Consider the following 26,505-nt stretch of genomic DNA (forward strand, 5'->3'; position numbering starts at 1 on the left):
ATTAACACCCGGCACCTGCCCAGCTGCGGGGACAATTACGGACTCGCGTCTTAAATTCCTTTTGTGCTGGTGCTTCCCTCACTTGCCTGCTGTGGGAGATCCAGCATATACAGCACTGCGGAGCTAAGAAGTCACAGCCTCACTTGAGTTGTATTAGTATTAATTACCTGTGCAGATCTTGGATAATTGAAGCAATTACTCTTCATTTCAGCTCCAGGGCCTGGAATGGATGGTCTCCCTGTATAATAACAATCTGAACGGGATCTTAGCTGACGAAATGGGCCTGGGCAAGACCATACAGACCATTGCACTCATCACTTACCTGATGGAGCACAAACGGCTCAATGGCCCCTATCTCATCATCGTGCCCCTTTCGTGAGTACAGGCCTTTGTCCTGCAGCTGTCTGTGTGTGCGCTGCCGCGGGCCCTGCTGGGAGCGAGCCCTTCTTCTGCACTGAGAGCAGAAGTATAGCCCGTGGTGGGTGCCCAGGAGCATGGCATCTGGACTTAGGTTTTTATTTCCCACCCCCGACCCACTCCCAGCCTCCTCACTGTACAGTGGGCCTTGTTCCTTCAGCCGCTCACCAAGGGGAGAGAGAGGTTTCCTTTTCTTAATTTCTTTGATTTTTTTTTTTTCTGGTTCCATTTCCAAAAGGTTACATATATTCAAAAGACTGGGCATTCTGAAGTCTCTCTTTAGTGTGTCCTTCAAAGCAGAATCTAAATCAAATGTGTAACAGAATGTGACCTTACCCTGCCCTCAGCGTGTGCAATTCATTTTCAGGGATTTTGCCTCTTGGCAAGGACAGGTCTTTGCTGTGCGCCATTTCCCTCCCCGGCCTCTCGCCCGCCCCAGTGTTTTTTTGCTGGTCTTCAGCGGACACTCCTGAGAGAAGGGAGACCTGACGGCAGCCCCCTGGCCCCCAGGGGAGTGTCTCTGGCTGTGCGTGTCCGGTCGCATTTTTAATCCCCGAGATCTGAGGTCTCCGTGCCAATACAAACCTGGACCTTGAGAGAGAAAAAAAAAAAATTCTATTTTTAGTATTTCCCCCCATATTTGTTTAAAGGAGGACTATTTGCAGACTTTGTTCATCTGGATAATCTGAATCCATCGTATTTGGACATTCTTTGCATTTTTATCTACATTTTGAATATGTGTTTCTCTTTTTATGTATATTTTTCATGTTCTGATTTGTATGTTACGGTCAGGCTTTCAGGGATTAAAAACAGGGGCGGGGGCAATTCCCTATTTCATCCCCTGCTTCCTCTTGACAGATGTATTTAATATGTTCATGTGCTTTTGTAATTTTTTTTTTTCCTGACTCAACTTTTCTCTGAACGTGTGTGTCTGTTTCTAAAGACTCACTAAATCCCTTTGGCAGTTGCTGTTTTTCAATGCCATATTAAAATTTAGGTTTTTTCCCCCCCTCTATAATTATGCATTCTTTAATTTTTTTTCTTATGAGATTTTTTTTAATGTACTCACAACATACTTGTCATGCTTTGTGACAGCTTACTTCTAACTTATCTCCTATTTTCACACCTTTAAAAAAAATATGTAGTCAAGATATTCAAGGTGAAGCCTGAGAATAAATAAGAACATCTTTTTTAACCACCAACTTTCATACAAATGTCTTTTTTTTTTCTTTCTTTCTTCTATTTATGTTTTGTTCTCCAGGACGCTGTCTAACTGGACATATGAATTTGACAAATGGGCTCCTTCTGTGGTGAAAATTTCTTACAAGGTTTGGAATGCTGTGTTTATATATATCAATGTGCAAAAGCAAAAAAATAGTCCCCATTCTCTCTACTCTATATGCACATCTGCGCACTGTGTTTGGCTGTAAAGTTTTGTCATGTACATCATGTACTAAACATCAAGAGTTAGTCATCCCAAGAAGATTACTGTAATTACCTTCAGATAGTGAAATGCGGGAGAAAATTGTTAATTATCACACTTCGGGGTTTCTGATGAGAGTAATACAAATGACAAATACCGCAAGTTCCCTGTGCTGCCGATGGGCTCCCCGTGCCTGCGGGAAGTCCAGCCATTACCTGGGTGCCCAGGCCGCCTGCCACGGCTCCCGGAGAGAAGGAGCCTCTCATTAGAGCAGCGGGCTCTCTGCCGCCTCGCGGTCACTGCAATTTCCCTCTCTCTCTTTCCCCGCCGTTTTCCATGGGAAAGCCTCTCTCTAAGAGACTGAAAAGTGCCCAGACCAGGGCAATTTCGCCGAGCACTTTCTTGGTGGATAATGCATCCATGTATAATAGCGCATGCATGTGCACTCGTTAGTCACGGGCCTGGGCTCCATGAAGGTCTGAATAGTGTGCTTCTGCAGGGTAAGGTGTGTGTGTCTTTCTCCCTCTCCACTCAGGGCACCCCTGCCATGCGCCGCTCCCTGGTCCCCCAGCTGCGGAGTGGCAAGTTCAACGTCCTCCTGACAACCTACGAGTACATTATCAAAGACAAGCACATCCTTGCAAAGGTATGTTAAAAAAAAACAAAAAAACGCTTCTGTCGCTAAATCATGGACCAACCGCCATTGCACTAGAGTGTAAAGTATTTCCCAGATTATACTCACTACTGCTATAATTTTATTTTTAAGTGGCATTTCTCTCTTTCTTTTTTTAGAGTCAGATATATTTTGGTGATGGGTTTTAATTGTATGCACACTGTGTATATGTGTGTGTGTCTGTGTGTGTGTGTGTGTGTGTGTGTGTGTGTATACGCTCCAGCCATCTGTCCTGCGGCTGTTACTTATCTTCTCATGGATAATCAGTTTACATCTCTTTAAACGTTCGCCTGGGTTCCTTCTGCAACTCTTCCCTCCGCAGCAGCTCCAGTGGAAGGAATCCTCGTTTCTGTGGCGCCGGGTCATTGTCAGCAGCGCAGCTTCGGTCCTCGTGGGCCTTTGTCTCTCCGAAGTGTGGCCTTCTCCCGGTGGCCATGTCTCCCAGCTGTGGCTTTCCTGCTGTCCCTGTTTTAGGGTTTTTCCTTATTAAAAAAAATGTGGGCTGCTATTGTTCGAATTACTCTGGGCTGTTTCTGTGACTGTTTGGAGCTGGGAAAGAGTGGTTTTCTATCTGCAAGCTGCATGTCTGCTAATTTATATGTCCTAAGTTGTCCTTTAGCCATAAAATGTAATTTGTCCCATTAATATCATCTTGCCTCCTAATACATTCATGCAGAACGATGAAAGTACCATATTTTTCGGACCATAAGATGCACTTTTTTCCCCCCAGAAGTGGGGGGAAAAAGTCCCTGCGTCTTATGGTCCAAATATAGCCTACACATATACTTTAAAAAAAAAGTTTTTTTACTTGCCCGGCTCTGTGTGGTCTCTGTGTGCTTGCCCGGCTCTAAAATGGTTCTAAATGCTGCTGTTTACTTTACAGGGTTGATTACATGTGTTTATGACTGTGATGTTGGGTTTTAATGCACATAAAATATTTTAGGACACTATTTGTTTCAGAATCTTTTTTTCTTCATTTCCCTTCTCTAAAAACTGGTGCGTCTTATGGTCTGGAGCGTCTTATGGTCCGAAAAATACGGTAGTTTCTTTTCATGGAGCAAATGTGAAGACTTATTATTATTATTTTTTTTTAGTAATTTCTTTTGCCTCGTGGTGTTCTGGAAGCACTATAATCTGAAACCAAGCTATAGCCCCCATGGAACAGAACCCCCGTTTCTGGGCTGTGCTGTGTCTCTGCACTAGCCCTTTGCTCTGGGAACCGAGCGTTCCCTTCACGCACGGCATCGCAGGAAGTCACATAAAGGAAATGAGTTCCCGGGGGCGGTTTAACCATGAGATGCCACTGGCAGCAGTGCTTGTTCCAACTCCTCGTACTCGGGGATGAATTCGGTAGTGTCAGAAGTGATGTGTTTTCAGTATTACGATGGGAATGTGTTTATACATTTGCGATCCTTGAAAACAAATTCAGACCATGTTTTCTGCATAAGCATTTCAGCATTCATCAGAGGCGCCTGTTAATAACATGTATTGCTTTTATTTGTTACTGGAGCAATAGAGATACAGAACAGAACGGGGCAGCAATTTTTTTCCAATTGCAAGACCTCATTAGGAGTAGCCCAATAGCAAAATCGAAGGCCTCAGCTTCCTTGTTTACTATTTCATAAGCCAAATAGAGCAGGAGAGCAGATGTAGGGTATTCATTTACATACATCTTATCTGCTGGCCTCTTTCCTCACTATTGGTAAGTTTGGGACAGTCGGCAGTACAACTTTGGTTCTTCGTAAACCCTTTTCTTAGAGGCGGCAGAGGCAGAAAAATACACAGAATCTCTGGCAGTTTCCTTTTCCTGCATATCCAGGTCTGACTGATGCTTTTATAGCTTTTCCCCTGATTTCCCTGGTGCTTCTGACGAGGAAGGCGAGGGCCATGGGCGTGCTCTGCCGTCTCCCCCTCCCTCCAGGAGCATGGCTGCAGGAGCCAGGCACAGCTGAGCACCAGATGCTTTCCTTGGCCATCACCCCTGCTCTGGAGGGAAAGGATAGGCTTAGTGGAACATTCCTCATCGTTCTCACTTTAAGAAACAGAGAACAGTGACCTTGAGGAGGGCTCAAGTGTAAAATACGAGAGAGGAAAGGGGCTTTCGTAGACTTAGGAAGGAGGATTGCATCAGATGGTCATTCTTTACTTCTGAGGTGATAGTCTTGTGGGGAGAGTATGTTATGTTTCATTATGAAGGTTTGGCGTACATAGAGGGATGATATTTTAGCATCGTCCTCTCCGCCAGTGAGAATATCCTTTCATTTTCCATTTCGTAAAGCAAGGCCCCTGGACCTGGTGGGTAAGTGCTTGGCAGGTAGGGAATTCTAGTATGTGTGAGAGTCCAGGTTGCCAGATCTTTTATTTTTTTAAACATATATTTCATTGATTTTTTACAGAAAAGAAGGGAGAAGGATAGAGTGTTGGAAACATCGATGAGAGAGAAATATCAATCAGCTGCCTCCTGTATACTTCCTACTGGGGATGTGCCTGCAACCAAAGTACATGCCCTTGACTGGAATCGAACCTGGGACCTTTCAGTCCATAGGCCGACTTTCTATCTAGTGAGCCAAACTGGTTACAGCTTTTATTTTATTTTTTAAGAAAAAGGTAAATGTCCAGGTTTTAATGTGAAATATACCAGCTTTTAAATGTTAGCAACTAATTGAAGTCAAATTAAGAACATGGATCCAAGCCCTAAAGGTAGTGTGGTCAGCCCACTTAGTAGAAAAGAAGGCAGAAACCAGCATCTCTCCGCTACAGGTCATGCAGGAAGAACCAGTCATTAGCTGCGGCCTCAGGTGGAGAGCCGTGTTCTGTACCTGCTGGGCGCGGAGGGAGCATGACCTTTGGGTTCGGACAGCTGGCAGGGAACAGCCTCAGCAGGGGTACAGGATGGGGAGACCCAGGAGCTGCCCCTGGCTTAGCCAGTGCACTCTGGGCCAGGCTTCCTTCTTTGTTAAATGGCCTCTAAGGAGCACTATTGCTTTAGCTTCCTGTTATTACATGATGTATTATCTCACCTATCAGGTAGGGGCTATAGACTGTTGAGATTCTTTTATCCTCAGGAGAATTCCACCATGTTTCACCAGATATAGGTCCTTTGGTTTTCCACTTCACCTCTTTTTTGTTGTTGTTAATCTTCACCCAAGGATATTTTTCTATCGATTTTTATTTATTTATTAATATTTTATTTAAGAGAGAGTGGAAGGGAGGGGGAGAGATAGAGAGAGAAACATCGATGTGAGAGACACATCGATTGGTTGCCTACCGTATGTGCCGGGTTGGGGACTGAGCCTGTTACAGAGGTACATGCCCTTCACCGGAATCGAACCCAGGACCCTGCAGTCCCTGAGCTGACAATCTATCCACTGAGGCAAACCAGCGAGGGCTCCGTTTCACCTCTTGCCTGCTGGAAATAGTTGTCTTTTCCCTCGCTCACCGCATGTTGGCCCACCTACGTTACAGATCCGGTGGAAGTACATGATCGTGGACGAGGGCCACCGGATGAAGAACCACCACTGCAAGCTGACCCAGGTCCTGAACACTCACTACGTGGCCCCCAGGAGGATCCTGCTGACCGGGACCCCGCTGCAGAACAAGCTCCCGGAGCTCTGGGCGCTCCTCAACTTCCTGCTCCCCACCATCTTCAAGAGCTGCAGCACCTTCGAGCAGTGGTTCAATGCTCCGTTCGCCATGACAGGAGAAAGGGTACTGGTCTAGCTCATTTGTTGTTGTTGTTGTTGTTGTTGTTGTTGTTGTTTTCCCCCCGCTGCTTGAAAATGAAATGAAAGGACCTAGAGCTGAGAACATCAGAGCGACAGGAAACGCACAGGGCGCACGTGTTCTCATTCCCGGCGTTTCCCCTCGGAAGAAAGCGACCTAGTGAAGTGTGGGTGTCCTGACTCTAACCAGGCCGCCAGAGGACATTCCCAATGGTGGGATGCTGTTGGGCCACAGGGGGGACCCTTGGAGGGAGAGTTACTGCCTTAGTTCAACCAGGTCAGCTCACCAGCTGAACAAAAGCTTCAAGCAGGTATGTCCTTGTTATAAACGTGGGCTTCCCTTTGAACTGTTTCCTCATCAGGAGAGTGTGTGTGAAGCCGAAGCTGTACACTTATTTTCTGTACACATTTTTTCAGAGTTTAGTGTGAGCCTCAGTTTTGCATCTGCATAAATACTCCACAAACCTGGAGTAGCCATTTCTAAATTTCTCAACTCCATTTCTTCCACTGTCTGTCTTCTCTTGGAGCTCCCTGATGAAAGGAAGGCCTAGCCACTGTAAGAAAAGCAATGGGCACGTGTCCTTTTGGTTAGTGATTTCTTAACTACGGGGATGCAGAGCCAGAAAGAATGCCTTAGGGAAACTTAAGTTGGAACTCTCGAGCCCTTTAGCTGTGTGGTGCGTTTTCTTTTTGTCTGTAAAGGATTGATTCGCCCATTTGTGTAAAGTCGAGTCAATCAGCTCTGCCCCCTAGAGGTGACAGAGGAGGGTGAAGGAGAAAGCAGAGGGTTTTATAAATGAGACTGGAACTCCAACAAGATCAGGGCAGAAGAAAGGAAGAGTGAGGTAGCATGGCTTAGAAACCAGCCAAGATAAATCGGGCCTACTCTTGTTTTTATTTTTGTGTACAAGCGTATTCTAATCTATTTTTAAAAATTGATTTGAGAGAGAGCGAGAAGAGGGGAAGAGAGAAACATGGATTTGTTATTCCACTTATTTATGCACTCATTGGTTGATCCTTGTGTATGCCCTGACTGGAGATCAAGTCCACACCCTTGGTATATTGGACAACGTTCTAGCCAACTAAGCTACCCAGTCAGGGCTACTTGTGTTTTATGTCAGTCTTTCTCCCCCTGCCCCCAATGTAGGTGGGTTTTTAATCTTCACCCAAGGACATGTTTTCATTGATTTTTGGGAGAAAGTAAGGGGGAGAGAAAGAGAGAAACATCAATCTGAGAGAGAAACATTGATCAGTTGCCTCTTATATGCACCCCAACCAGGGATTGAACCCATAACCTGGTATGTGACCTGATCAGGAATTGAACCCACAACCTTTTGATGCTCCAGCTGGCCAGGCCTTCAGTCAGACTTTATTGCCAGTTATATCCCATAAAATTCTGAGCCCTATTCCACAAACCCATCCTTAAAACCACCACCCATTAAGGATTCTGAGGTGTATGTGACCAGGTATAAACCTGGCCTTAACACATATAAACATTCAAACTTACATTGAAGTGAATAATAAATGTAACATTAAGTGTTATTTACATGAAACAGCCTTTAAAAAAAAAAAATCAAAGTCACTTACAGTTCTTCTCGGGCAGGTGGACTTGAATGAAGAAGAAACTATATTGATCATCCGGCGTCTACATAAGGTTTTGCGTCCATTTCTACTGAGGAGACTGAAGAAGGAAGTGGAATCCCAGCTTCCAGAAAAGGTATGCTGCACGATGCGCACGTTATGGTTTCTTCCCCTGCCGATATGGTTGGCATTCCTACACCTGGAATTATGTTTCTGAAACAGCAGGTTTGTCTTTTGGAAATCTCTTGAAGTGCTAATTTATTTGATAGAAGCTAAAGGGTTTCGTGTAGAGAGAGAAGGCAAATTTCAGCAATTTCAGCCCGGTGTCCAAAAGCTTTGGGCAGATTTTATAAAATTACCAAATTCATTGAGCTTTACCAAAGTCATTACCCTTTAACTTACAGCCACTTAGCATACCCTGATTAAATTAACATTGCATTTTAATTTTAGATATTTTTTAAAGTTAACTAACCTCATTTGAGTTTCTTTTTACAGATGCCATAAAAGTGTTCTGTTTGTAAACCAAATGAGGATTTCAGTTTGGAACTTTTATCATTATTAGAGGGCCTAGTAAACATTGGCCATATTTGCTGGAAATTTATTTAATACTAGAGGCCCAGTTCACGAAATTTGTGCAGTGTCCCTTAGCCTGGCCTGTGCCCTCTCACAATCCAGGACCCCTCTGGGGATGTCTGACTGCTACTTTAGGCCCAATCACCACAGGGATTGGTCCTAACCGGCAGTCAGACACCACTCCCCCTCCCCCCGCAAGGGATGTAGCAGTGTGCCAAGCAGCAGGTGGCCAAGGAGGAGCCAGATCCAGGGCCGGGTGCCACGACACTCACACTTATCCCAGCCCGCTGTGCCTGCTGTGCCTGCTGCTGTTGCTCGGTAGTGCTGCCACAGTCAGAAGAGGCTCCTGCCACCGCAACTGCACTCAGCAGCCATGAGCCCAGCTTTTAGCTGAGCGGCGCTCCCCCTGTGGGAGTGCACTGACTACCAGGGGGCAGCTCCTGTGTTGAGTGTCTGCCCCCTGGTGGTCAGTGCACATCATAGCAACTGGTCGACCAGTCATTCTGGTCATTGCAGTCATTCTGTCCTAAGGGTCGCTTAGACTTTTATATCTGTGGAGTTGATGCTTGTGATGTCACCATGGTAATAGGTGAAAAATAGAATTTCCATAAATTATAAAACCATCATCTAATTATTCTTGGGCACAGTTTCTGTCCCGTACCACAAACATGAGGTTCCTGTGAACATTTTGAGCAAGTATTTTTCAGATTACTTTGTGGACACTGAGTTTTCAGTGCTTTAGAATATCCTTTGAGCCCTTAGCTCTACACTTTTTGCTTGGATTTGGGTATTAGTTTAATATGTTTCTGATCATAGTTTGGAACCATGCATATTTGAGTTCTAAATTTTATTCTCTTAAAGAAAGATTGTTTGGCATTGTATACTAGTATTTGTAGCATGAGATATTTTGATCTGAGCTTTCTCTTTAGGTGAGCCAAGTCTGAAATGTGTTATTTTGCATCATTGTGTTTTCTGTGTAATGACTCTATTTTTTGGACAGATTGTTTCATCCTGTTCATTTTTAAGTGGGAGCTGGCAAATAGCATCTGAAATTTATTGGTTTGCTGAGAGAGAATTTTGTTCTCTATTCTTATCAATTGAAAAAAAAAGAAAAGATTAAACATGGTTTTTATACCAGGCTTACTCCAGCAGTAGCCCAAATATTTAAGTGTTTTATTGTGCTAGTAAATGCATTGTGGGCATTAAATGCTATATCGATATCTACTTGACTTCCGTGGTCTCAGCATCTTTGAGTAACTCATTTTCTGTTTAATATGGAGCTTAGCTACCGAATAGATAAACTGGGGAATGGATACAATGGCCATGTGGCTGCCTGGAGCTACCTCCTAGCATCCTGTTACTGAGATCTGCAAGTTATAGTGGTGGAATGTTAAGGATTTTAATTTGTCCCATGCTTCCTTTTGTTTCTTTAGAAGAGCAGTAAAATAAAAGGTGACTAACTGAAGTCCTTTATCCATTCATTCCATAAAACTTCTTAATCTTGCTGATTTATTTACTTACAGGACTGGCTAAATAGACATAGATTTTTTTTTTTTTAACTCATTACAAGATAAAACTATACCCTGTCTTAAAAAAATCCATTATATAAAAATCCAAACTTTTGTAGCCTAAGGATTGTGGGGCAGCTACTCATTTATACCACAACGGGATTCTTTACTATTTATTTTACCATTCTTTCCACAAGAGTGCTTCTTGAATATGAATAAACTTTTACAAAAATTAATATTAGATTTTCGAGAGTATGTCTCCTATATAAAGTCCATGTGTGCTCTTTAATAGCCAGAGCATGACCTCTGAGGTGTGTTAAATACCCTTGTATGTGACAGACTGTCTATGGATAAGCTACCTTTTCCTGGAGGTAACTTGGCGGTGTGGAAAGCATGGGTTCTGCCATCAGAGTGGACAAGGGTCCCCACCACATTCTCCATCTCTTACTGAGTGAACTTGTGGGTGGGTCTCAAGTTTCTCATCAGTGAACTATAAAATAAATGATACCTGCTTCATAGAACTGTTGCAAGGACTAAGATGGATGTGCTACTTCTGCCACTGTGCCTGGCATGTGGGCAGCACTCAACGAGGGCAGCTACTCACGTTGCTGTTTCTTCTATTAATGGAGGGCTGTAGTCCTCTCTGTTCTCTCCTTGCACTTCCTGCGGCCCTCCCACATCGCTGTCCCCACAGTCCTTTGAAGGCGAGTTGGGGGCCTAATCACTGAGTGTGGCCACGTGGCCTTATTGATGTCTTGTGGCCAGTGGTCATTCTCTGCTTTTTCTGTTTCGTGAGGACTTTTTTTTTTTTATCAGGGAAAAATAGGTCATTTAAGTATTATCCTTGTGGATAAGTTTTCTCCTACCATCTCCTGCCCATAGCCACAAACAACGCGTATGTCTTTCTCAGCCTGTGGAAAGAATCAGGAAGGAATTATGGCCATGGCAGGATAAAGCTGACTATAAATACTTCCATAGCAACAATTCTCAAATGTTTTAGTGAAAAGGAATCAATTAAGGAAGTATTTTTTAATTTATATATAATGAAATTTGCTCATTTGGGCTCATAGTTCTGGAAGTTTTGGAAACTGCATAGTTATATTTCCCACACCTACAATCACAATACAGAGCAATTCTACTTCCCAGTCTCCCTCCCCTCTCCCCCGAATTCCTTAGTGCCACCACACTTTAGCTAGAGCCTCTCTCTACCCTTCGTTTCATGCAACCACAATGGGTTCGCCCCACAGCTTTGCGTTTTCCAGAATGTCATATGAGGGGACACAGACAGTATGTGTCATCAGACCTGCTGCGTCTGGTTTCTTTCACTCAGCATCGTGTGTTTGAGAGGCATCCAAGTTGTTGCAAGCATCCACAGTTGGGTCATTGTTATTGTTGAGTAGTATTCTGTTATGTGGATGCAGCATACTCGATGATGGATAAGTCTGCTTTAAACATGTGTGCAGGTATTTGTGTGAACACAGGTTTTCATTCCACTTAAGCAGGTCATTAGGAGTGGGGTTGCTCCATCATATGGTTAATGTTCACGTAACTTTGTAAAATTCCACACCGTGCTCCAAACTGTCTGAACCACTTTGTAGTCCCACCAGCAATGTGTGGGCATTCCACTTCCTTCACTTTCTCATCAGTATTCATTGGGAAGTGTCCGTTTCTTAAATGCTTTTAGCCATTTCAATAGGTGTATGACTTTAATTTGCATCTCTCTAACATCCAGTGATGGTAGGCATCTTTTCATGGGCTTAATCAGCCGTTGTATGTCTTCTTTGATGAAATGGTGCTCAAGTCTTTTGTTTGTTTTTTTTTATTTTTATTGGATTGTTTCTTTTCTTATTGTTGAGTTTTGTGATTAAAAAACAAACAAAAAAAACCAAAACTCTTAAAAATGTAAAATGTCATCCTGTCATGGTAATTCTCTGCTTAGTGTAGCTAGGGTGACCTCAGGGATGTATTTCCTCAGGTGAAACCAAAGCAGGCATCTGAGGGCCACCATGTGATAAATGCAGTTCTACTTCCTAGAAAGTTTAGTTTTAATGAATATTTAAGAAAAATTAGTTTAAATCAATGGCTATTTAATAATTTTATGAGTCTAACGAACTTCCTCATGAGCAAGGGAATAGACTGTCCACTAATGGTAGGCATCTTTTCACAGGCTTAAGCAGCCCTTCCTCCCCCAAAACCACCACCTACCTACCTGCTAGTGTAAAATCCATCCCTCACATGGGGATTCATAGGTTGGGTGTTTTAGGGAGGTTTTGGGATGGATCAATAGAATATTCATCAGCTTTATTGATGAATATGAGATTTATTCTCTTAATGAGATTTATTCTCTTAATTTTGCTGTCCTAGGGAGTGGTTGGCAAAAGGTATTTAATTGGATTTCTGTTATCTGTCCCCCTGAGTAGGGTGATTTAAGCTATTTACCCTCTGACTGGGGAAAAGTGAAAATCATTTACTCTTTTTTTTAAATTTATATTTATTATTGAAAGTATTACAGATGTCCCCTTTGTTTCCCCATTAACCCCTGCCCCAGGCCTTCATCACACTATTGTCTGAGTCTATGGGTGATGTGTATAAATTCTTCGGTTAATCTCTTCCTACCCACCCACCCATCCCCACCTTAAGTGTCCTTGGTTTAGGGAAGATAGCACTTAACCTGTGGACACAAACTGCTGTTTAACTGTCTCAGTTTCCCTATTTAACTTGCCTGGAATTTTTCTGGCTTCTTACTATTCTATAACAATTATCGGTAAGATATAGTTGCAAAGCTTATGACGATGATATTGGCCATATTTATCAAACCAGTTTCTGGTGTCCTCTAAGGACATGAAAGAAGGAGGTCAGAAGGTTAGAGTCCTCGGGATAGGCTCCCCTCTCTGTTGATGGACCCCCGTGTGATGTCCGAGTCCCCGTCTGCATGGTAGCATCATGCCTCCTGGTCCCAGCCCCTCACCTGCAGCACCTGGCAGCAGCTCACTGGTGGGGAGGGGGCTGAGGGTTCTGTACCTGTGAGCCTTGAAGCTGTAAACACAAACCTTGGCCATCTCTTCCAGCAGTGAGGCCCCGGTGAAGGTGAATGTCAGGACAGAACTCAGAAGCCGGAACCTTTAACAAAGAGTTTAACAGAGTGGTTATTTCCAGGCCTAACTGTGCCATTAATTAGCTGTATCATTTTGACTCAGTCTGTTCAACTTTCTGATGTTCTGGTTTATTATCTATAAAATATGGACACTGGCCTTGCTGTCATGGCTCAGTGACTGAACATCGACATCCACCTATGAACCAGGAGGTCACGGTTTGATTCCAGTCAGGGCTCATGCCCAGACTGTAGGCTCGATCCCCCATGTGGGGTGTGTAGGAGGCAGCCAATCAGTGATTCTCTCTCATCATTGATGTTCTGTCTCCCTCTCCCTTCCTCTCTGAAATCAATAAAAATACAATTTTAAAACAAGATAAAATGTGGACACTGAATCTAAGTCTCTTAAAGCTTTTGTGTGGTAAAACGAAAGAAGGCAGATAAATGCATGTGTGCATGGGGCATGGTCCCCACAGAGCTCAATTAATGTTAACTCTGATCTCATTTTTATCTTTATACTCCTCTGAAGTTAACATTTTTCTTCACCTAGATCAGATTTCATTGAGAGCTAATAGCTTCTGAAGAAGTGGAAGTACTTTAAAAATATGACACCATCAGGCTTGTAACAACAAAACTTATATTACCTGCATCCTTATTGATTAAACTGGGAGATGTTTTTGTCCCGGCCTGGCCAAGAAGGTCATTAAAAACTAAAACTAGTGGATGATGGGTCGCTTGCCTTTCCTAACTTCTCTGCCAAGAGCCAGCCTTTGACTAGTTTGATGCGGTGCATCAAAATGAGTGGCAAAAGGCTATTAACCGTGGTTCCATCGAGCCTGACAGGTTTCTTCTAAAGCAACAACGGAATGAATATTCAACTTCTCTTCATCTGTGACCTCCTCACTATGGCCCTCCGAGCTGAAAATAGCCTGATCGTTTTTAGCCAGTTTATTAAACGTTAGCCAGCTTGCTGATTTACTTTTAATCACTTTCTGCAAATTTCCAGGCATTAATCTGTTGATGATGATGAAAACTGCACGTTTGTATTCTGGGGAATTTTTTAATAAAGCGAAACAATAATGGGAAAGAAGCAAGCGGATGTTATGCATTAGAAGCGTGCTAGACTTGTTGTAGGTGTGTGCTGAGTCCCCTTTCCCCGCTTCACAGGCTTTTTGCGGTGTTTCAGATGGAAACGGGGGGCCTTCCCTCCTTTAGGAGGTCCTAACGCTGAGCCCAGCTATGGAGTAGTCTTCTCCACTGTGGAGTGGAGTGGTCTCTTCTCTTTCCAAAGCAGGTGTATGATAGTCAACCTAGGACTGTCCTAAGCATCATTTTAGGACTTGTATTAGGAGTAGCCACATATCACCATTTGAAAAAGTATTTCACAAAGGAAATCATGGGATATTGGCCAGTCACTGTTTTTCCTAAACCTGTTCTGTTTCTGTTAAAAAGGGGGGGGGGGGGGGGGACGGACAGTTGGGAAGCAGAAGAAATACTAAAAATATACTCTATATTCAATATCTTTGAATTTGAACAGTTGGCAAGCCATTCTCTCAAATATGGAGCAAGTCATGAAAATTCCTAAAAGCATAGCCCTAGCCACAATTGCATATAAACCTCTGGAAGGTCCGTCCACCATATCATACCTTTAGCAATGATGTCTGTTCCAAACCCACCACCCCATCCCAGGAATCCAAGTGGGGAGCAGATGCTTTCAGGCTCCTGGAATGCCACCAGCAGCCCTGTCTCAGCTATCTCTCTTCTTCTTTCAATTAAAAATATTTTGTTATTGATTTCAGAGAGGAAGGGAGAGGGAGGGAGAGAGAAACATCAATGATGAGAGAGAATCACTGATCAGCTGCCTCCTGCACACCCCACCTTGGGGATGGAGCCTGCAACCCAGGTATATGCCCTGATGGGGAATCGAACCGTGAGCTCCTGGTTCATAGGTTGACTCTCAAACCACTGAACCGTGCTGGCCGGGTGCAGCAGCCTCTTCAGAACAGCACCTTCTCTCTGCTGCTCTCAACCACTCACTGCTCTTTCCTCCCAGGTTGAATACGTGATCAAGTGTGACATGTCAGCTCTGCAGAAGATCCTGTATCGCCACATGCAAGCCAAGGGGATCCTCCTCACAGATGGTTCTGAGAAAGATAAGAAGGTACGTGGCAGAGGGGGAGGCAACGCAGGGAGCACACGTCTCCTTGCAACCGGGAAGCATCCTGCTCACGCTGACTGGCAAAAGCACGTTACTGGGTCTCTCTTGTAGCTGTTGTAGCTGTCAAAGGACATCTCTTACCCTCTTACGTGTAAACTGCATTGGGGCAGGAAGAAAGGAGCAGGGTCCTATCTCCGAAATAGTTAACTGTGCTCACGTCAATCTGGCAGAAGACACATTCTGCCTAAACATGGGGTGGCGTTTTAAAAGTTTCATTTCTTGGTCCTCTGTCTTCCCAGAATCCTAGGGAATAGACAGTCACGTCACAAACCCATGGACATGGACTTGACATAATTCCTTCCTGGTGATGTTAAGTCACAAGAAAGGTGTTAAAGCGAACCCAGAAGTTGCCCTGTTTTAGCAGGAGCTTTGGACCACATGAGGTGTAGGGTACCGAGAAGACCGACAGCCCTCTGCCTTTTCTATAGCAGCTCTCTTTTAACAATTAAAATCGTCCGATCACTTAATAACTTGTTCTATTCCGACTCTCCCCACTTGTTCTTAGGGGAAAGGTGGTGCTAAGACACTCATGAACACTATCATGCAGCTGCGAAAAATCTGCAATCACCCCTATATGTTTCAGCACATTGAGGTAAGTATGTTCTCTGTTTTGTTTTGTTTTTTAATTTTTTAAAATATATTTTTATTGATTTCAGAGAGGAAGGGAGAGAAAGAGACAGACAGAAACATCCATGATGAAAGAGAATCATTGATTGGCTGCCTCCTGCATGCCCCACACTGGGGATCGAACCCAGAACCTGGACATGTGCCCTGACCAGAATTGAATCATGACAGCCTGGTTCATAGGTGGGCATCTGCGCTCAGTCACTGAGCCAGGCTGGCCAGGCTGTGTTCCCTGTTTGGATCCTGATCGTACTTGTGCTCTTCCTACTAAAATTACTTTAAAAAATTTTAATAGAAATATACAACAGGGTTAAAACGTGTATGGACTTTGAAACGACAATTCTGCTGTCTGGTAGCTTAACGGGAAGAATTAACAAATGTGAATTTTCTGGTCATGGATGCTTTTTGGCACCAAGCACTTGAGCATCTGGAATTTTATAGCCACGAGCCTAAAGTAGTACGAAAATGTTGTAAGCTATGGCTCATTATGTGGGTTCAGGGAAGGACTGTGAATTGCCTTGTTACACGAGGCGCTCTGAAATGGAGGATAATGATCAATATATCACGTTTCCTCAGGAGGATGCTGTGAAAAACATTAAAATAATGTATTTATACCTGTTGAAGAGAAAGATGCTCTTGAAATATTTTCTCTGTGAAAGACGCTGACCTTGGTTGGTTACTTAGACTTTGTATTCTTCTTTCCTGATCTCCATCAAGACGATGTAGATTCAGGCTTTCACACCGCTGCCCTGGTCTTTAGGAAGGAAGCTATTCTTAGGCCTGAGGACAGTTTCTGTTCTATTCACTCCATGTGAATACATTTCCTAAATCGACAGAGTTTCATCCATTGGGAACAATGGACTCGAGCAGGCAGGAAGGAGCCGCATTGTGGTCCCCATCCTTCAGTGTGGCTGCTGATGCCGAGGTCCCGGGGGCAGTGCTTGGCCAGCATAAGTGCCCTCTTTCCACCACATGTGAGCAGGGGCCTGGTGCAAGTCCCTGCAGGCTCAGTATCCCCACCAGTTTATTAAAATATAAACGTGGAGGGGTCTGAGGAAAAGAGGGAACAGTCACAGTATACAAATGAGGCTGAGTATTGAATCCGTTTTTTCTCCCTTACTTTTGGTAGCTGTGCTTGTCAGAGTATTTATTGCACGCCTCCTCCCTGTCCCAAGTCTGACAGGGAATTAGAAAGACGGTTGATACTGCTGTTTGCCTTCAAGTCCAAAGGGCAGAGTTATCTATAAACCCAAATCCCTAGAATGCTATAAAATGACAACAGCAACAACACTAAAAGTTTAAAAAAATCCACCACCTCTCAGTGTGGCTCGTGATTGACCTGTGATTCGACATGGTTCGTGTCAAACCATGAACCAGGAGATGGCGATTCAATTCCTGGTCAGGGCATGTGCCCAGCTTGCGGGCTCAATCCGCAGAAGGGGGTGTGCAGGAGGCAGCTGATCAATGATTCTTTCTCATCATTGATTTTCTCTCTCTCCTTCTCCCTTCCTCTCTCTGAAGCCAATAAAACATATATATATATATATATATATATATATATATATATATTTTTTTTTTTTTTTTTTTTTTTAAATCCACCAACAAGCACACCTGTTTAAACTATTAGACATAGTGTGGGAGGAGAAATCAGTGTGCCATGAGTCCATGCCCCAGGCCACTTTTTAACTCAGATGTCTCCTGCTGGGGTGAAACTCTACATTTAGGAGCTTTATTCACATGAACCGGCCTGGTATAAGTCACTCGGCCTCTCCAAGCTCCAGTGTACTTGACTTGTCATCCGTGTCATGGATTTCAGGGCTGCCAGAAGACGGACTTTAAAACAAGTCACATAGGAAGCATCTTGTAAACTGGTAACATGTTAAACAGATGTGAGGTATCAGTGACTCATCGGTGGGGCTGTATGCTGGGCTGGGAAGAGCCAAAAACATGTCTATGATGGGGTTCTATCGGGTCAACCTGTCACCCACCATCTCACTTCTAAAAACAATTTGAAGATATATACTCTGCTCCATAGAGGGGTTTGAGGACTCAGATTGTGAAAATTAAGTGTCAGCCTTACCTCATTTTGGCTATCATACAAAGCTAACCTTTGTAACACGCTAGGCCTGTCAGGAAGAGAGATGGCACGGTCTCTCCTCCGGCTTCTGTCCAGGCACCTGGGGAGGGTGGAGGAAGAGGGCCATAAAAGGAACAACGGTGACATAGCATGCATGCCCTCCATTCCACGCATATTTACATTTTGAAAGGCAGTCAAGTAGGAAAACAGATTTTGATTTGCAGATATTTTTTAGCTGTTTTTTTTTTTTTAATATATTTTTACTTTACTGATTTTAGAGAAAGGGATAGAGAGAGAGAAACATCAGTGAGAAGGAAGCAGGGATCGGCTGCCTTCTGCACGCCCCTCACTGGAGATTGAGCCAGCAACCCCGGGCATGTGCCCATGCCTTGGAATTGAACTGGTGAACTCTGGGTTCGTGGGTCGAGGCTCAACCTCTGAGCCACACCGACCAGGCTGACTTGCAGGGCTTTTTTTGTTTGTTTGTTTGTTTGTTTTTTTAACATAAAAAACGTTCAGGGGCATATATTCCTAGAAACGGGAGCCACAGTTATGGCTAATGTGTTACTGGTTATGGATCAGAGATGGTGTGTGCCTTTTGCCCCGGCCTTTGCTTTGTTTGCCAACAGCCTTTGTCCATGCTGGCATACAGCCCCCAGCCTCTCCACTGGGCTCCCAGCTTCCCTGGGGCTTCGAACCAGAGAAATGAACACAGGTTGGGAGAGTGTTTTTTTGTGTGTGTGTGTGTGTGTTTTTTTAATGATGCCGATTCCTAATCTTATCACCATCTATCTTATGACACTGTCTCTGGTTTGTACAGCCCTGCATAGAGATAGGGTTAGAACCTAAACATCTGGTCAGGAATGGCTCCGGCTGCCTGTGGAGAGAGAGGAGGTGGTGCTTGACACCAGAGGGGGGCTTCTGGCTGTTGTCCACGCAGGTCTGCGTTCTGGGGGCTGGGCCTTCCCTACCTGACGAGCATATTTGAGGGGAGAGCCCGGAGGGAAAGATCTGGTCCCTTTGCGAGCAGAGGGACCGTGGAAGGAAGGGAAGCAGAAAAAGGAGACAGCTGGTGGCTAATGGGAAGGTGCGACATCCTCTCCTTCCCCCAGATGGTCTCCCGTTCCTTCAGTGGGAGTGGAAAATCACATGGAGAGCAGCCAGGTACTTCTCCCGCCGTCGGGGCGGAGGGAGCTGTGTGATTAAGTCCAGTATTTTAATGTGAAAGCTGGACCCCCCGAGGGAGCGCTGCACATTGAGGGCCTTATCCGTAAGGCCAGAGAAACCAGAGAAATGTGCAGTGTGCAAGGGACGCGAGGACTTCACTAAACTGAGATTTAAAATGGGAGTGTGTGACCACCATTGCTTTTACTGTTAAGCATTTTCACGGCGTACTTATGTGCACATTTTAGGCCCGATTTGCTTCTATGAAGCGCTTCCTCTAGTCTCGGCTCTATGCTCCTTGGGGACAGATATTTCAGTTGTTCCTGGATCCCCACAGCCGTCCCGGCTCAGCCCCAGGCCAGGAGATGTTTAATCGCTGTTGGATGAATGAACTCACCCTGTCATCTCAGCAAGAGAGTCTAGAGACTTGCAGAAACTCACAGGATATACACTCCCAGCAGAACAAAAGTCTGATTTCAAAGACAACTGAGTTTCAGGTTCATCTTACACCAAATATTTCTTACTCATTCTTTTGTTTAATTGTACTCTGGAAACAGATGGGATGGCCTCCCTAAAAGAGTAATCATGAAGTTAATAATGACATACCCGATGGGTTTTCTGTATTCATTTTCTTTTTCTCTCTCTTTTAAAGGAATCGTTTGCTGAACACCTGGGATACTCGAATGGGGTCATCAATGGGTAAATCTTAAACTTTTCTTCCTTCTAAAAAGTAGTTTGTTGGTCCTACCTCGCCTTCTTTCTCTCTAGTGTTTTCCGTCAGCACCTACACAGCCAGCCTCCCCAGCCCTCTCCCCTGGGGAAAACCTGCAGAAGTTGTGAACCAAAATGTAGCAGCCTCTCTTGTACTTTAGTGGCATAAATTACCGCATGCCTTGAGTAAGTGGCTATTCAGAGGACATAGATCTCATTTAATAGATTAAATAGTATCCTCGTTCTAAAAATGTTGTCGAAGCTTCAAAGGGATGTTATTTATAACCAATAGCGTAGCTTAGGCTCGGAGTGGATTTATCATATTAAATTTCGAGTGGATATTTAATATTAACTCGCAGGAGGAGAAATGTCCCATCTGCTACAAATATGTATGACTTTACAGTAATTTGTGAGAAATACGGTCTGTATAGGAAGCATTTTTCATCAGCAGTGGACATTGAAGAGAATCATGCCTTGCAACAACAAGAAGGAACATGCTTTAACAGAAAGTCTCTGTTTTGCTTGCGTGGCACCAGGCAAAAGGTGTTATCAGGACACAGGACTTATTCTCGGGGTCCCCAGGGCAGACCGTGTCACCAGGCACTGGACCCCATCCAGAGGCAGTGCCACCAGGCTCTCCTGCCTCCTCCTCACGGCCCCCCTCCCTCCGGGTTCTGTGTCACTGCTTCCCCGCTGTACTGTGGCCCTCACGTTGGCCAGGGCTGCATATTGAAATCATGGCCACAGTGGGTATTTGGAGGTCAGTTCTCAGAGCAGGGGAGGGACACTAGAAAGACCTACGGTTGAAAAGGTGTCTCTTAGACACAACGTATATTGGGTGGTAAAATCGGCTACCGAATGGTAGGTTTCACTGTCCTAGACTGCAAGTGCCCTGCAGAGTTTTCCAACAATGCCAGCCCTACAATCAGCTTTCAGTAACAACACACCCTGGTTGATAAAAGGGGAAAAGGGGGTGATTGTGGAGGAAAATGGCCCTACTTTAGCTTCTCCATCTGATGGCAGTACACATTACCGTTTAAAATTTTATATATATATATATATATATATATATATATATATATATATATATATTATATATATATTTATTTTTTTATTGATTTCAGAGAGGAAGAGCAAGGAAGAGATAGCAACATTGGTGATGAGAGAGAATCATTGATAGACTGCCTCCTGCACGCCCCCTACTGGGGATAGAGCTCCCAGTTTGGGCATGCACCCTGATAGGACTCAACCATGACCAAGCCAGGATTCTTGCCCCCTTCCCAATGCATTCCAGCATGGTGTACATGGTGATGTTATAAAAAAGATATATCACCAAAATACATGGTAAAGGAAGATGATTTGAATTTGGCTGGTGGACAAATTCTACATCGTAGAAATGTATTCTTGAAACCTATGTGATCCTATTAACCAATGTCATCCCAATACATTTAAGTTTAAAAAATAAAAAAATGCCCCCCCTACTGGGAGGGGAGAAAGAACACACGTGTAATACCTTAATAAGGAAAAAAAATAATAATAAAAACATATATGTCAGATCTTGTCACTCCCCTGTGTAAAGCCCATCAATGGCTGTCCATTGCCCTTAAAGCTAACACGTGCAGTGTGAACGGAGCGCTGCAGGGTCTGCCCAGTCCCACCCTCTGCCTCTCTGCTCCCATCTCCCAGGGATCTCTGCTCACTTAGGTTTAAGCCACACAGTCTCACCAGGCTCCTTCTTACTCCCCGGGGCCTTGGCACACATTCTTTCCACTTCCTGGTATCTTGTCCTCGCCTCTCCCAAACTTTCCTTCTTCATGGGCTTCCTTTTTTGCTCATTCTCTTAGGTTTTAGTTAAACTGTTATTTTTTTTTTTTCAGTGAGGTCACCACCCCTGACATGGGAAACCTGTTAGCAGGCAGTTTTTTCCCTGGAGGACCAGATCTCAGATATTTGCACCTTTTTAGGCCAAAAAGTCTCTGTCACACCTATTCAGCTTTGCCCATGTAGAATGAAAGGAGCCACAGATAAAACAGTGAGCGTGGCTGTGTCCCAATAAAACTTTACGGAAACAGCCAGCACGCCAGGGCTAATGTTTGCCCAACTCGGCTCTCATCTAAAGAAGGCGTAATGTGTTGCTGTAAGTCCTCTCATAGCCCCTTGCTACCTTGTTAGTACTTATCACAGTCTGTGATTACCCATTTTGAAGGCAGGGATTCTGTTTGCTTGTCACTGTACACATGCCTAGCATTGTGCTGGGCACATAGTGGATACTCAATAAGTAACTGAATGACTCTTAACGTGCCCTGAATTAACCATTTTAGATGCTTAAAAAGTAAGGATTTAGGAAATAAAACATATATATAGTATGTGTGTGTAGCATATGTAATGCACTCTTTATGAGTTTTGTAAATATTTTTATTTTTCCATGATATACTCTCACTGCTTTGGAGTGGATATTCAGTCATCATTCCACCAGTTACTTACTGTTTACGACGCACAGGGAATTCTATGAGAAGCAGAGTCATGCTGGATCCTCCAAGAAGGCAGCAGTAATACTGTCTTCTTGTTTTGCATTTTTGGGTTCAGGGCTGAGCTGTATCGGGCCTCGGGAAAGTTTGAGCTACTTGATCGTATTCTGCCAAAATTGAGAGCGACTAACCACCGCGTGCTGCTTTTCTGCCAGATGACGTCGCTCATGACCATCATGGAGGATTACTTTGCTTTTCGGAACTTCCTTTACCTGCGCCTGGACGGTGAGTACCTGAGGAACTGGGCAGGGAAGCCCTGCTGAGAGAGTGCAGGAATGATGGCACTTAGATCCAATCTCCTCGGAAAAGGAGGGGCGAAACTGCTGGAGAATAAACCAGCAGGGTGGGTGCAGCTTTTCTAGATAGCAGTTTTTACACCCTCAAGCTTAAAATAAGCTGAAATCCCTCGCACAGCTGTTTATCCCACATGCAAGCCAATACAAATGAGCTAGAGTCATTTATGTAAGTTCCACCGTTAAAACTAAACTGAAATAAAATTTAAAAACTCTCCTTGCTCTTAGGATTATCTGTCTCCTTTGCACCATATGGAATATTTTGATTAGCTGTTAGCTTTTTGTGCTAGGGCATGTTTTAAGGGGATAAAGGCTGTCTCCTTTGTTCAGAAGTAGTTCATTTAAGATTATATTTCATGCCAAAACCGGTTTGGCTCAGTGGATAGAGCGTCGGTCTGCGGACTGGAAGGTCCCAGGTTCGATTCCGGTCAAGGGCATGTACATTGGTTGCGGGCACATCCCTGGTGTGGGGTGTACAAGAGGCAGCTGGTCGATGTCTCTCTTCCATCGATATTTCTAGCTCTCTAGCTCTCTCTTCTCCCTTCCTCTCTGTAAAAAATCAATAAAATATATTAAAGAAAATTATATTTCATTTTTATTAAAGCTTCTCTCTTTTTCTAAGCAGAATATATCTATATGTTACATTGAAAGATAGGTTTCCATTGTTTCCTGGATTCTGCAAACTATCCTATATAATAAAGAGCTAATATGCTAATTAGACCGGGCGGCAGAACAACCTTCCAGCAAGACCTTCTGGAATGAGCAGTGGGCAGTAGGCGGGGCCTCGGGGCCATGAGGCAGCACTTGCATGAATTTCATGCATCGGGCCTCTAGTGTAAAATATTTCCGATATTAAGAGAGAAATTTAAAGACCATGTCCTAAAAAATTAGTAAGAAAATACAAATGGGAGAAAGTATGAATTTAGGGATATATGATTTCTATATCAGCCCTAGTAGTTTAGAGATGAAACATTTTATATTTTTCATACGATAGCAGGGGATAAGACTTTCAAAGAATGGTAAGTGGGAATAGCTAATTTACAGCCAGGATGGTGTTGGGTCTTCCCCCTCCTCGCCTACAGAGGAATACAGTATTACTAATACCAATTTTCATCTAATGCAATATACAAGTTATTATTAAATGTTAATTTAGTTTATGTTTCATTGAAAGGTTCTGTTTTATTTTTATCCTCCCTTTGCCATGAATTAGACATAGCTAGGTATATACCAAACCTCAGACTTGCCATACTTGAGTTTTTATTTTATTTTTTCATTTTAAATATATTTTTATTTATTATTGAGAGGAAGGGATGGGGAGAGAGAGATAGAAACATCAGTGGTGAGAGAGAATCATTGATCAGCTGCCTCCTAAACATCCCACACTGAGGATCGAGCCCACAACCCAGGCATGTGCCCTGACCAGGAATTGAACCATAACCTCATAATCGAACCTGGTTCATAGGTCAGTGCTCAACCACTGAGCCACGCCAGCCGGGCCATACTTGGAGTTTTTTAAATGAATTCTCTTTATGATCTCCCTCTTAGGGTATTTTTAAAAAATGAATTATACTTCTGAAAGACTTGATTTTTAAAAATCTTTTTCTCTTTCCTCCAATGTCACTAACAACAGATGAATGGTTAAGTAAATGTTAATTTTGAATTCAGGACACAGTTACATCCTCCACAGTCTGTCTCTTTTGGCAACACTCTGACATGGCCTTGTCCTCTGCCCTGATCCCTTTCCTCCCTTTCTCCCTCCCCTCAGCTCTCCTTCACTGCTCTTCATCTGAACACAAACCTCCCTCCATTGTGCTCAGGGGAGGGGCAGCTCAGCCCCGTCCATCCCCCCACAGGTGTCCCAGATGACTTGTTTACTAGTCTGTGGCTTTCCATTTTGAATCTCAGCTCCCTGAGGATAGCAACCCTGGAAGGGTGAAGTCTGTGAAATTGGCCAGAAATGATTTTCTTGAAACAGATCTGTTTTCTGCCCAGTCTCAGAGAGTGTCTTTAATAGTCCGTTTTGTTATTGTCCTTATTGTTACTATGGTACTAACAACAGAGCTAACATGTATGGAATGCCTCCTCCTTGTGGGATGGCAGGCCAGGCGCTTGGAGTGCCCTATTCATGTCATTTTCTCTGTTGTCCCATTTCCTGAGGTATTAGTATGGTCCCCATTTAACGGATGAGAACGCAAAGGTTTTAGAGCAATGGGTTAACGGTGAAACCAGGTTTTGACTCCAAATGAGCTGCTTTCACAGATCCGGTGGGATATAGCCACTTCTGAAAACGTAGGCTGCTGCGCTCCCAACAGCATGTGAAAGGTGATTTTGAACTGAACCAAAAAAGTTTAATTGATTGATTGGTTGATTGATTGAAAATAACCAGAGAGATAAGATGAATGAGCCACTCACTGTTCCTGCTGCCAAACCCCTTACCATTCATTCGGTTGGAGGAGACAAGTAAGCAAGTTCCAGCATTAGAGATGGATTGAGAATGCCAGACAGATTCCCTCCCGCAGGAAAACAGCAGCCATGTGTGTGGGGTGGGGAATATGGTGGGGAGACAGTCATATACACAAGAATGAATTAGTGCACCACTTCCACCTACCACCCTCTTCACCCAATGGTTCCAAAGACGTCAGGTTTTCATTGCCATATTTGATATCTCTGATTTTTGACCTCAGGAAAGAAAAGAAAAAAGAAAAAAAAAAAACCCACTTGATGACAGCTAGGCAGATTTTTCTGCAAAGATTGTGGTTGTATGAATAGATTTTAGCTACTGTACCATTATAGTTTTTGTTTTCGCTGGAAATGATTTTTGAGTGAAAGCAAGAGGTGAAGTTACATCCTAGAAGGCAGAATTTTCCCAAAGCACTTGGCACTCAGTTAAAATTAGTAATCATGAAAGCCTGGCGGTGTGTTCCTCCCGGCAAATCCTGCCGTTCTCAACACAGTTGCCCTCGCTATTAATTGTATTCTTGGTGATGTGCTGCATCAAAGTGGAGAAGAGCCCGGGCCGGATGCACATTAAGTCCCGTGCCACCTACAAGGAGCCTTTATGTGCCCGTGGATAAATCCTGACAAGTTAGTAGTTTGAATCTCCCTGAGCAGTATCCCAAAGATTGCTGATGATCAGCAAAGATCTTGACTTGGGAAGCCTTTGGCTAATGGATATGGTAATGCTGCAAATTCTGAACATTGTCATAAAAAATGCCATAGCTTGGCATGAAAAGTGATTTCACCGTATTTTCCCTTGGCTTTCTAACTTGTCAAGTTCCCAGCTATTTATATAGTTTAAATACACATATCAGATATTTGGTCCGTCTGTTTTGCTTGAGGTATTTGTCATGGGGCCCGAACTCTTTTTATCACATAATTTTGATATTCCTTTTGTTTTTCAGTGCTTTATTTTTGCACTTAGGGTTATTTCATCCCAAGTAAGCATATCCACTAATTAATTTTTTTAAAAATCCTCACTGTAAGATATGTTTTCATTGATTTGAGAGAAAGAGGAAGGGAGAAAAAAAGAGAGAGAGAGAGAGAAAGAGAGAGAAAGAGAGAAACATTGATGTGAGAGAGAAACATTGATTGGTTCCCTCCTGTATACAGGCTCTCACCAGGGATAGAGCCCTCAACTTTTTGGTGTACAGGACCATGATCCAACCAATGTAGGCAGGACTCTACTAATTAATCTTAATGCACGTGGTCATTAACTGGTTATTTTTTAGAGGATGAGAACTGAATTTCTCCCCTGAGTACTACATAGATGCACAGTTTTTGTACTCTGCTATCAGAAAACAGTTCTCTCCTTTCCACATTTCAGAAACATATTTTTAGTTGCTGTGGCTGTTTATTTACCTAAAGCAGAGGATAAATGTGTGAACCTTTACTTCATGCGAGTA

The 26,505-nt window shown here is 43.6% G+C and overlaps 1 protein-coding gene across 7 annotated transcripts in view; it reads left to right on the top strand.

Annotated features, from left to right (window-relative positions):
- The window catches only part of SMARCA2 (SWI/SNF related, matrix associated, actin dependent regulator of chromatin, subfamily a, member 2), a 169,228-nt gene that overhangs the window by 65,433 nt on the left and 77,290 nt on the right, over positions 1–26,505 (top strand). For all 7 annotated transcript variants that reach the window (XR_006741294.1, XR_004987180.2, XM_036433911.2 and 4 more), the window contains 9 exons: positions 212–375; positions 1,679–1,745; positions 2,376–2,486; positions 5,979–6,221; positions 7,839–7,952; positions 15,042–15,149; positions 15,712–15,798; positions 19,724–19,770; positions 22,369–22,535. Coding sequence is in view for 5 of the 7 variants with exons in the window: in XM_036433911.2 (XP_036289804.1) it covers positions 212–375; positions 1,679–1,745; positions 2,376–2,486; positions 5,979–6,221; positions 7,839–7,952; positions 15,042–15,149; positions 15,712–15,798; positions 19,724–19,770; positions 22,369–22,535 (1,108 nt within the window). In the remaining 2 variants the exon portion in view is untranslated. The remainder of the gene's footprint in view (positions 1–211; positions 376–1,678; positions 1,746–2,375; positions 2,487–5,978; positions 6,222–7,838; positions 7,953–15,041; positions 15,150–15,711; positions 15,799–19,723; positions 19,771–22,368; positions 22,536–26,505) is intronic.

Source organism: Pipistrellus kuhlii, unplaced genomic scaffold (genome assembly GCF_014108245.1).
Source record: "Pipistrellus kuhlii isolate mPipKuh1 unplaced genomic scaffold, mPipKuh1.p scaffold_m20_p_12, whole genome shotgun sequence".
Lineage (NCBI taxonomy): Eukaryota > Metazoa > Chordata > Mammalia > Chiroptera > Vespertilionidae > Pipistrellus > Pipistrellus kuhlii.